Source organism: Pocillopora damicornis, chromosome 12, assembly GCF_964200805.1.
Source record: "Pocillopora damicornis chromosome 12, jaPocDami1.2, whole genome shotgun sequence".
NCBI lineage: Eukaryota > Metazoa > Cnidaria > Anthozoa > Scleractinia > Pocilloporidae > Pocillopora > Pocillopora damicornis.
The window spans coordinates 19,020,984-19,033,052 of NC_142681.1; the positions used below are offsets into that span (position 1 = coordinate 19,020,984).

Sequence of the window (12,069 nt, forward strand, 5' to 3'; positions counted from 1 at the left end):
TTATTCGTGACTAAACGGAAACTGAAAAACTAAATTTTCCATAGGATTCAAGTAATCGCGAACTTGCATTTTCAATGTGCAAAAATTGAGGTCGACAAACATCGGTTTAAGCAGCTTCTATGAAAAAAACTTTCGATCCTGCTTAACAAAACAGCTTTAAAACATATTTAAGCCTTGGTGTGAATGGGGTATTGGTCTCGGTTCAATTGAATAAGCGGATAAGCGAATAAGCGAGCGAAACAACTCCCCGAAAGCGGTTCAACGCACTTAATTTCCAACGGATTCTAGCTCAGTGGAGAATTTTTCATTCCAGTGTCGAGAGTAATCTGGAACGGTATTTTTCTATTTTGATTTGCTGTGTAACTGGTCTGACAAAATCTCACGCCAAATTCTTGAGCAGTTACCAAGGAATTAAACCTATAATCACGAATAGAATATGTTGTGCAAACAAGAAGCATTCAAGACGGCGTTGGCACCCAGTACTTGTACTGCGAGTGATATATTAAAAAACCTGGCACCAGTCTCTTTCGCTCCAAATGTGTCAATGATAACACGTCTTCTGATTTACTTATGTTTGTTTTCTGATTTATCTTTTGTTCGGTTTTTAAAGCACGAGAAAATTCATTCAATGGAATATCCTTCGCCCTAAGAGTTATACCAACAGTTCATACTGACTCACCATGCGGTGTACCAACATTTGAAACGTGTCTCTTCTGACCATACGACAACGAGTTGGGATTTCAGTGCGAAGTAATTTTATTTGAGCATTTTCTTTGGTAAAACTCCACAAAGAACTTACCTAAAATTAGTGCGAAGGCTAAACTAGTTCCCAGTACCTCCTTCCATGGTAGAATTTCAATTTACGAGTTTAAACAAAATGAACTAAAAATTTTTAAAACTGCATACTATAAACCTTGTTCAAAAAATTACAGAACACCCAGCAACGTATTCATAAACTCTCCTTTCCGCCTCTAAAGTCAAGTTGGGACATGACTACTTTTAGCCACAGGCTGTCTGTTGTGTCAGTTCTTATAATTAGATATGAAAAAAACGGCCTTAGAACGGGTGAAAACAAGCTGAATGTGAGATCTTGATCGTCTTCCCTCAACATTTTGTGTTCATTCGACTATCATTGTCTATAAAATAGCGAGCAGTCTAATTATTTCAACGTGAAGTGCTTTCCAGCTCTGCTTCCAGTGCAATTTACTGTCATACTGCTGTTGTGCTTAAAAAGGTGATTTAACTGCACAAACTTATCAAGTAATCGCGGGCTCGAGTCCTAGCCAGTCAAAGGCGTAAAGGCAACAACGTGTCTATTCTCCGTTGAAGCCTTTATTTGGAATGTCACGTGACATAGCAAGCATCAGCTGGGGAGAGGACTGCTACTTGTGTCGCCAATAACAACTTGGATCAGCCAGGACTCGATACAGAATTTTTACTCCAGAACACGAATATCAGAAATCTTGAACTTGAACATTCCACACTTGCCAAAGGTGGATATCCCAGCATTTGACGCACCGCTCTCTCGTCTCAGACTGATTCCGGCTACTGGTGTATTTGGTTGATTTACCATCCAAAAGTGTTCATCACCGCACAAAGTATTCACGCCATCGAAATGATTACCTTGAAAAGAACACGGAGACAAATCTAATGTAGTACTACAGTGTTTAATCAACAGCATGCTTATTGTTATCATCAATTGCTGAACTCTACGCAGATGTTTTTTCCTGTGTATATAAGCACAGTCTTAAAGATCACACCACGATGATCTATTTTTGTCCAAAACAAATTGATGTAACGGTGAGACTTTGGATCCAAGGAGACATCGAGTGTGATGCGAACACAAGAGTCGCCAAATGATATAACTACAAGTGAAGCATTCGCCAAATGCAAACTAGCTCTAAGACTCATAAATTTACCACTGCCATAACTCTGTTGTATTCCTTTCCTTAAAAAGGGGAGGAGAGAGTGCTTTAAACAGTTTCATATTATATATATCACACAGTGAAGTTCCATCGTCACTTTTGAACAGTTTTATAATATAAATATGAGAATTGAAGGGAAAAACATACTAAAGCAAATTACTTTAGGCCTATGAGGCAGACTTCCTTAGGCAACGTTACCAGTTAATTTTAAATCCCTTACAAGGTTTTTTAGATGCTTTTATTACCTTTTCGGTCAAGATATTCTTCTTTCCAAAGTTCATCCAAATCAAGGTCGAATTCCGAAACACCGGGAGAGAATATACCAGAGGCCCTGTAGTGATGAAAGAATTAACCATTGTCAAGGATTGTTGCTTGTCCAAAAAATTTCCTTTGGCTGGGATCAAAAAGTCACTGTTTTGTTTAAGTAACGATAGAGCGTGATACGAGTTTTGATACACTTGTTTTCCTGCGTTTGACGCCAAAAACGTCAATTGAGTCCTCTTTGTTGCCTTATTTCAGCTTTTCTCCAGATAATGCTATGATTGCTTTTTCTCAGGGCTTTAAAACCCTGAATTGAAGCCGTTCCAAATAAACAACGTTGACAGACAGAAAGCTCAGTGCTTTTCCGAAAGTGCGGTTCGCAAGTTCACGAAATACACAGATGTTTCCTCACACACTGTAAAAAAACATTAAGGGGGGGGGGGGGGGTTTGGGGAATGGAAAATTGAATTCGTGGAACAATTCCATGCAGAGCGAGTTGCTTAGATAGAAAGAAAGTTGGTGCACAGACCTTCTTAAGTCTTTTTTTCAGAGAAATATGAGAGATAAAGTAAATATCTCACCAGTAAGGAACGCTCCCAAAAATTGCAAAACATTTCTGAGTTTCCATGAACGTCTGCTTGTATTTGATTCTTTTCCAGCTTCCATTTACAGATATCAACACGCCGTCAACTATGGCCGAATCACTTGCATTACTACAAGAGACTGGTGAGTGACGCTCAACTTCGATAACTACTCCAGATCCACTTTCAAAAGATTTCGTCGCCGAAACATTAAATGTTGCTTGCACAACCACCTCACCATCCAAAACGTCACGCCACTCTAAACAGAAAAATATAAATACACCCACTATAATAAAGGTATACACCCGAAAGCTCTACTTAGTCTAATAATTAATGGTAGGTTTTACTAGGTAAGTAGCCATCGTTTAAGTGTTGACAGGTACGAATCTAGGAATCTAGGGGGGGAGGGCAGGGGACTCCGCAACCCTCTCCTCTCCTTCAAATCTTGTCAGACCTCCAAATCCTTTCTAATAGTTGGCGATGAGCAGTTTCCTTCGCTTTATGCTTCAAATATAGCTTGCCCTAGGGTTATTGGTAAACGGCAGAAGGTTGGGTATCCTTGAGCACTTTCCTTCTCTCCATCCCTTCCCACCCACTTTTTCTAGATAAATTTAACTTTGCATTAAGCACAATAAATATATCATGTTAGACATTTTGGTGTGTAGTATCGCTGAGTATTTTTACGAGTTGTGCCGTATTTTGACGAGCTCAGAGGGTGAGTCAAACTACAAATAATGAGTCTACTCTAATAAGATATTTATATTTGTTAATTTCAAGCGCATTTCTTTAAGAGTAGGAAAAGCGAGGCAGATAGAGAAGCGTAGCGTGTGTAGCCCACCGGTTAAACAGGTTTAACCAATTGCACAGTATCGCAGGATATTTGTACTCGATTCGCGCGTTATTCGTACTTTACTCAGTGCAGTTGGATAATAAGGCAGAGTATCAAGTCCATGCATTAAACTTACCTCTCTCAGCAGAAGTGACCTTTACAAAATGAACGTCTCCAAATCTTTTGGAAGAACCAAGTTCTGGCCATTTAAGGATGTTAGGTGTGGTATGTTTCTGACCTCTGTTGAACCAATCTGTAATATCGTGATCAGGGAGATCCAACCAGATGTTTAAGTTCGAAATCCTTCCATAGAATGGGGTGTCGTTTGCAATAGTTCCGTCATTGTTTTGATTTTGTCCGATAATTACTTGAGTCCACTGAAAAAATTCGTACCCAACTCCGTCGCTGGTCTTTTTTGAACCGAAATCTGCATTTACGATCGCTTCCATTTTAGGAGACAGGTAAGGTTGGATACGGACACAGAAAAAGACCATTTCATCCTTTGGAGAACTGGTAGTAAATACGTCGGAAAGGGAGGTCCTTCACAAAAAAAAAAATGCAAGTATGTACTAATGTGTAATCTCTTTATCCCCTATAGTATTGAATATGACTGAATTGTAGCTGTTGTTATTTTAGTATATACCACACAGGCGAAGAGTGCTTTTCGCGCGAGCTGATTGGTTGGTTCAGAAGTGATCAGTAAGTACTATTCACCTCTAAGTAACCAGAGAGACAAAATCGCGCGTCAACAATTTCATTTCCGATCATTTTTTTAGTTTATTGACAGAAATAAACTAACATTTTTTGGTTTCTGTGTGGTATATATTAAAACAGTTATTTACGTCAGTGAGTAATTGCTAACTAATACTGCAGCAACTCTTACTAAAGGCTACAACAATTTTTCCTTCGTTTTAAACACGTACTAATTTACTTGAACATGAACATTTTTAAGTTTTAATTAATTCTTTCTCACTTTGTCACGAAAGGACGATTGGATGTTGATGTACTTGTCTTAAAATCAGCCTTTGAAGAAAAAAATGCCAAGCTAACAGGATCGTCAGGAAAAGTCTGTTCAATTTTAACGAAAAAAAAGTGCCCATATAAATTGATAACGATAAGTTTAATGATTCATCTCTGGTAATTGTGGCTCACAAAAAACTCCTTACCCGTCACTTCCAAACGAAAAATAGATGTTGCCTTCTCCGTCGATTCTCAATCTCACAACTTTTTGATAGCCGCCACTCTCCTCGATCAAAATACTTATCACAGTCATCTCTTGGCTCTGTTGTAAATCTGGTGTGTGTATCCAGGCACAGACGGTAAAGTGTGAAAGCCAATTCTTATTCATATCGTGTTTCACATAGCTCGTATTTTGAGTTTTTCTGAATATAAGCTCAAAGTCATAGTCTTCCATGTTTTGAGGTTGTCCTTTGCCTCTATCAAGACTTGCAACAGTAGCTACGAAATGGAAAACAAGTACAACTGTTACATTAAAATTGGGAAGTTTATGGCCACACTCTTTGCTACTTCGCTTTTTTCAGAAATCGTTTTTTAAGATTTAATTGAGCTGAGATTTTACCAAATTTTTAGTAAAATAAATCATAAATTAGTCTCTTCGTAGTCTTTAGTAGGTCTTGTTTCTTCCCCTCCTCCGCTGCCCCCTCCTCACCCCCCCACATATTGCGTACACGTTATTTGTTTGGTCCATTGGTCCATTGGGCCCCAGACCTCCAGGAAACATTTGCGTCACAAGCTAATATTGACAGGAGGTTTGTGTTAGAAATTAGATGTTTTAAAAACTGCACATTATTGACATTTTGTTGGCTTTTCTTAATTTGGTAGGGAATACGCTGCACTCGACCATGGTAATGGCATTATAAGGAATGACAGGTTGAGTTTGTGGGATATCTTTGTAGTGGAAAAAGTGAAGAGAAAAAATAAAGTTTACTTTACTCTCGGGATGCGTCCGTACTCTGTGCGACGGTTGTTGATTCTGAACAGTTTTTGCCTGTGAATGTATCCGTACAATTGCATTTGTAGGTTTTAGTTAAGTTTTTTCCTTGCAATGACTGTGACAACGAATACATCGGAGAGACCAAACGTCAGTTTGGTACACGTTTAAAAGAGCATCAAAAAGCGGTTTTCTTTTGCAAAAAGGAAAATTCAGCTTTATCGGAGCATATATGCCTAACTATCCATACAATTGGGTGGGATAATTCTAAAATTATCGCCACTAATCGGCGTTACCACCAGCGTCTTTGTTTGGAGGCTTGGCATATTAACTCCGCCCACGCTTCTTTAAATCGAGACGATGGCGGTTTGCTTCCTAACGCCTATTTAGACTATTTACACCTCGTCAGAAAAAAGGCCGTTAATAAGTGATCATATAAAAGGACCTCTTGTTGCAGCGTTTAGATCACCCCTGATGAAGGCACTAGACAGGAGAGTCGAAACGTTGGGTCTATGAATTGTAACTTCTTCGGTTACATTCATTAAATCTGTAAACCAGAGTAGCATCAAACTATGTCTGATCTCACAACATTGTAAAAACAGTAGAGTGTAATATAAGGGCAGAAGAACCTAAAAATCACCTTTCACTGTGTCACTACAATCAACCAATTCTGCCTGTCCCGTGGAACTGCTATCCAGCCAGTACTTGTTGCTGATGTCGTATTTGCCTTCACTCGCCTCTATTTCCCGGCAAGATATCGCTGGTAATCCAGGAATGGAACCCAAGGAAACTGAAAAATTAAGGGTCATTTTTTAGAACAAATTTCGTTTCTGTGGTTCGTTCCATGTCATCTCGCCGGCTCAAAAAGTTTTAACCATATTTTTGGTTACATCTTTATCATCATCATAAGAAGGGCGTTTGTGCTGGTGGGTGATTCATCAAGACACTGAAGTATATAAACTGTCAGAAGCCACTTAAACTGATTACATACCTCTGTCCACAGAACGTCGTTTATAAAACCGTGCAGGGTCTGAGCGGAAATTTAGGGGCCTCGCCTCCTTGGTGCGGTTATTCAATTCGCAAATTCTCTCCCCTATGACGTAGTTATAGCTTTGACATGTGATTTCTCTTTCGCAATGGACTTCACACTCATGTGGGGCTGTGGCTGACATTATTTTGAAGACAAAACCATCAAGAGCCATACCAGGAATACTGATTTCTGTCCGGCATAGAGCACCAGCCATAACGAGGGCGGTAAAAGATGCCAAAAGATGTAAAATACAATATATCCAAGCCATATTACCTGTGTTTTGAAATTAAATGTATCTCAGTTAAGCTCATAGTGGGAATAAATCAGTCGCAAAATCAGCGGAAAGTATCGTGCACGGGAGCAAAAACCTATGCACGCACGAGCGAAAAGTCACACGTGCGCGAGCTAAAAGTCATGCGAGCACGACGGAAAAGTCACGCGTATACGATCAAACAGTCATATGTACACGAGCAGAAAGTCACGTGCACTCGAGCGAAAGATTCCGCGCACACGAGCAGGTCTCGCGCACACGAGCGAAAGTCATGCGTTCACGAGAGAGAAAGAGATTAAAAGGACAGCTGTTCTTTCGCACTGTCAGATGTTCATCAAGAATATTCGGTAATAAATTATATATCAAGAGAAAGACGCTACTAACCTCTGGTTTCTTTTCAATCAAGAATAATGCTGCGAGAGTATTATTCAATTCCATCCGATCACACAAGTAATTATAAACCAAGAAGTAGAGTACTTGCTTTCATTGACGCGTTTTAAGTTTCGATATGACTAGCATTAGCCTTATGTTGACCTGTATACAGTCGATAGATTTCAAGTAAATTGGTCACCATTGTCTGATAAATTCTCCTTCTCTTTTTCGACGAAAGTGGAAGGAAAATAATTGAAATTTGTGTAAGATCAGTTCGCGGGTCAATTCTGGGCGGGAAAAAAGACGAATTTGGAAAGAGGTGCCCGCTTATTTAGTGTTCAATAAACTGATAAAGAACGAAAAGATCTCGAGTAATATGCTACGTGTATGTATGGGATTGTTTTTTTGGTCTTTCATGACGAAATCTGGTAATAAAATATCAAAAGAGGATGGACTCGGATAGCAACCGAAGTTGAAAATCTTTTTACATAACAGTGAAAAAAATAACATTTCTGGCCAAAAACATTGATCGACCCTTTATATTTAGGACAACGGCCACATTCTAAAAATCCTATTCAAATAAAGGAAATTTCTCTTAAGTCAAAATCATCAAACATAACAGAATTGTGATTAATATTGTTAATCCTTAGCAAATTTGTGGTGAAATTACAACCCAAAATGTTCCTCACCTTCCAAGATGTCAGAAAACTGTTTTCAGTCCTTCATAGCCTATTTAGCCAATTCCACGCGTAGCTTTCTAAGGAGCTTTCGTTGCATCTTTTGCTGACTGATTGCAGTTATAGCTTCTTCGCAAACAGATGGAAAAACAAGTTGTTTTTCCTCTTATTTACATTTCACCCCAGTCGGCTTTTGATATTTATTTCCTTTTTTTAACCACTAGAATATTAACTGCATTCTCATTTCTTTGGATAGCCGGAGAGTTTTTAATTTCCGCACCTTTGATCTCCTGCATAGATAGCAGTCTAGAAATTACTAACAATAGAAGGCAGGTTTTTAAAAGTAGACTCTAATTTTAGATAAACATTCCCTACAGGTTCTGCTAGGAAATCAGAAGTATATTTATGAGGTAATTTCATGTGCAACCAATGAGACGAAGCTGCACCTAAAGTATTCATGTTGTTTAGACTTACAGAAAGCATTCGAAACCCTCGTATAACCTCCCAAAGCTATCAGAGAGTACTTCTGTTTTCTAAACAAGCTTCATTCCGCAGAATAACATTTTCAACATCCCACCTCGTTGATTGTTTTTAAAATTTCCGAGAATCTTTTTATTTTCATTTGAAGGCAGAGAGTGCCTAATGAAATTAAAACTTGCTGTAGCGAACAAAAAGCTCTATCTTTTTGTGAAGTGTGAGGGACAACATACGGCGTATGTTGTCCTTCACAGTTACCCTTAACTGCAGCGGCTCTATTTGTAGGCTATAGATTTCCCAAATCGAAAGCAATAACTTACTACATAGTATTCAGTAAAATATCACCTTTATTTATCTAAAACTGAACGAATTACTCTTTTTTTTAATCAGATTAGTTACATATTTCATTGTTCCCTTAATGCCGAACAGGTGTTCTTACATTGCATGACAAGGACGCCCTAATAAAATACCTCGCTACAAGAGCACCTAGACCGGTGAAGCACCCTAAAGGTCCCCTGAAGAAACTCAAATAAACAAAATTGAACGTTGCGTATAAACTGTTTCGTTTTCCTCGAAAAACATAAAAAAAGGAATATTTTCTTATCCGTGACTCTCTCGGTCTCATTTCAATCGAATAATCGAATAAGCGAGCGAAAAAACACCCCGAAAGCGGCTCAATGCGCTTAATTTCCAGCGGATTCTAGCTCAGTGGAGAAATTTTCATTTGAATGTCGAGAGTAATCTGGAATGGTAATTTTCTATTTTCATTTGCTACGTCACTGATCTGGCAGAATCTAACTAAATTAATTATAGTGTATAACATATAACCTCCATATATCTGCAACTGGACGAATTGATCTGATGTGTTAATCGAAATAAAAATATTTATTTCATTGATCTCGAACAGGTGTTCTTGCATTGTGTAACAAGGGCGACCTCATAAAATACCTCGCTACAAGAGCACCTAGGCCGGTGAAGCGGGGAATCCCATTCGACCATCCACTCTTGCACCCTGAGAGTCCAGATATTTCAATTAAAACAACTTCATTCGCTTTATAATGTTTATTTTCCTTTGTTATATATTATGTCTACTGGCGAATAAAAATTTTCCCATCGCAAAGCTAGCTCAGGAAGAAGAATGAAATATTTGTCATTTTCGTCCTTGCTGTTCCCTGTGTATGTGTGTAAACTGTTTCGTTTTCCTCGAAAAACATAAAGAAGGAATATTTCCCTATTCGTGACCTCATTCACACCAGCAAACAATGCTTGGTTAAACCGGGTTTTACTAAATGAAAATCACAAACAGAGAACTAAAGAGCTCTAATTTCCATAGGATTAAAGTACTCGCTAACTTAATTTTTTTTTATGTGCAACAACTGAAGTCGACAAACATCGGTTTAAGTAGCTTCTATGTAGAAAACAATTCTCGATCTTGTTTCACAAAGCAGCTTCAAAGCATGTTTAAGCCTTGTATTGGTCTCGGTTCAATCAAAGGCGCCACAGGCAATTACTTGTTTATTCTCCTTCGAAGCCTTTATTTGGGATGCCACGTGACATTCTGTCATGACATCACAAGCATCAGCTGGGAGAGGACCGCAACTTGTGTCGCCAATAACAACTTGGATTAGCCAGGACTCGATAAAGAATTTTTATTCTAGAACACGAATATCAGAAATCTTGAACTTGAACATCCCACACTTGCCAAAGGTGGATATTCCGGCAATCGGCCTGCTGCTCTTTCGTCTCAGACTGACTCCGGCTACCGGAGTATTTGGTTGATTTACCATCCAAAAGTGTTCATCACCGCACAAAGCATTCACGCCATCGAAATGATTACCTTGAAAAGAACAGGGAGACAAATCTAATGTAGTACTACAGTGTATAATCATCAGCATGCTTATTGTTATCATCAATAGCTGAACTCTACACAGATGTTTTTCCTGTGTATATTAGCACAGTCTTACGGCAGATCACACCACGATGATCTATTTTTGTCCAAAACAAATTGATGTAACGGTGAGACTTTCGAGCAAAGGAAACGTCGAGTGAGGTTCGGACACAAGAGTCGTCAAATAATATAAATACAAGTGAAGCATTCGCCAAATGCAAACTAACCCTGTTATTGATAAGTTTTTTCAGTGCATTAGCTCTGCTGTATTCCTTTCCTTATAGAGGTGAGGAGGGAGGGCTTTAAATAGTTTCATATTATATATCACACGGTGAAGTTCCATCTTCACTTTTGAACGGTTTCATTATTTAAATCTGAGAATCAAAGAAAAGAACTATTTCAGGCCCATGAGGCACCCTTTCTTAAGTGACGTTAACAGCTAACTTTAAATCCCCTACAAGGTTTATTAGATACGTTTATTACCATTTGGGTCAAGATATTCTTCTTTCCAAAGTTCATCCAAATCAAGGTCGAATTCCGAAACACCGGGATTGAATATACCAGAGGCCCTGTAGTGATGAAATAATTAACCAAGGATTGTTATTTGTCAAGTTATTTCTTTTGGCGGAAATAAAAAAGTCACTGCTTTGTTTAAGTAACGATACAACCTGATATGCCCTTGTTTTCCTGCGTTTGACGTCAAAAACGTAAATTGAGTCCTCTATGGCACGTTATTTTTGCTTTTCTCCAGATAATGTTGTAATTGCTTTTTCTTAGGGCTCTAAAACCCGTGAACTGAAGCCGTTCCAAATAAACGAGGTTGACAGCCAGAAAACCGAGTGATTTTCCAGAACTGCAATTCGCAAGTTCATGAAATACACAGATGTTTCCTCACTCAAAATGAGAAAAAATAGTTCGAGGAGGGGTTGGGGATTGGAAAATTGAATTCGCGAAACAATTCCATGCACTGCGAGTTCCTTACATAGAAAGAAAGTTGGTGCGCTGACCTTTCAAAGTCTTTTTCAAAGTTTAGAATTAATGAATCCCAAAGTATCCTCACCCTCCCCTTTCCGCGACTTTCCACATGGACCATACTTACAAGAGAAGTATGAGAGATGAAGTAAATATCTCACCAGTTAGGAACGCTCCCAAAAATTGCAAAACATTTCTGAGTTTCCATGAACGTCTGCTTGTACTTGATTCGTTTCCAGCTTCCAGATACAGATATCAGCACGCCGTCAACTGTGACCGAACTGATTGTATTACTACAAGAGACTGGTGGTGACCGACGCCCAACTTCGATAACAACTCCAGATCCATTTTCAACAGTTTTATTTGCAACAACATTAACAGTATTTTTTACAAGCACCTCAGCATCCAAAACGTCACGCCACTCTAAATAGAAAAATATAAATACACCCACTGTAATTAAGGTATACAACCGATAGCTCTACTTAGTTTAATAATTAAAAAAAGTTTTTGTGAAGCTTATAGCCATCATTTGAGTGTTGACAAGGGGAAATCTGGGGGAGGGCGAAGGTCCTCCTTCAAGCCTTGTCAGACCTCCAAATCCTTTCTAATAGTTAGCGATGAGCAGTTTCCTTTGCTTTGTGCTTCAAATATAGCTTGCCCTCGGGTTATTGGTAAACGACAGAAGGTCGGGTGTCCTTGAGCACTTTCCAACTCTCCATCCCTTCTCACCCACTTTTTCGAGATAAATTTAACTTTGCATTAAGCTCAATAAATATATCATATTAGACTTTTTGGTGTGTAGTATCACTGAGTATTTTTACGACTTGTGCCGTAT

The 12,069-nt window shown here is 38.7% G+C and overlaps 1 protein-coding gene across 1 annotated transcript; it reads right to left on the bottom strand.

The window, feature by feature from the left end:
- Positions 1–759: 759 nt before the first annotated feature.
- Positions 760–6,845, bottom strand: LOC149036870 (uncharacterized). The gene is made up of 7 exons (XM_089190349.1): positions 6,752–6,845; positions 6,188–6,337; positions 4,763–5,054; positions 3,733–4,136; positions 2,768–3,026; positions 2,171–2,256; positions 760–1,623 (listed from the first exon to the last, which is right to left on the bottom strand). The coding sequence occupies exons 1-7, from the start codon at positions 6,843–6,845 to the stop codon at positions 1,436–1,438; spliced, it is 1,473 nt and encodes a 490-aa protein (XP_089046475.1). The 3' UTR covers positions 760–1,435.
- Between the last annotated feature and the right edge of the window lie 5,224 nt (positions 6,846–12,069).

Excerpts from the sequence above, each read along its gene's own strand:
- LOC149036870 (XM_089190349.1), bottom strand. The coding sequence starts at position 6,845 with ATGGCTTGGATATATTGTATTTTACATCTTTTGGCATCTTTTACCGCC. Across the intron at positions 6,338-6,751 it reads GACAGAAATCAGTATTCCTG|TTTCCTTGGGTTCCATTCCT; the intron begins GTATGGCTCTTG and ends TTAATTTTTCAG. Across the intron at positions 5,055-6,187 it reads TTGTAGTGACACAGTGAAAG|CTACTGTTGCAAGTCTTGAT; the intron begins GTGATTTTTAGG and ends TCCATTTCGTAG.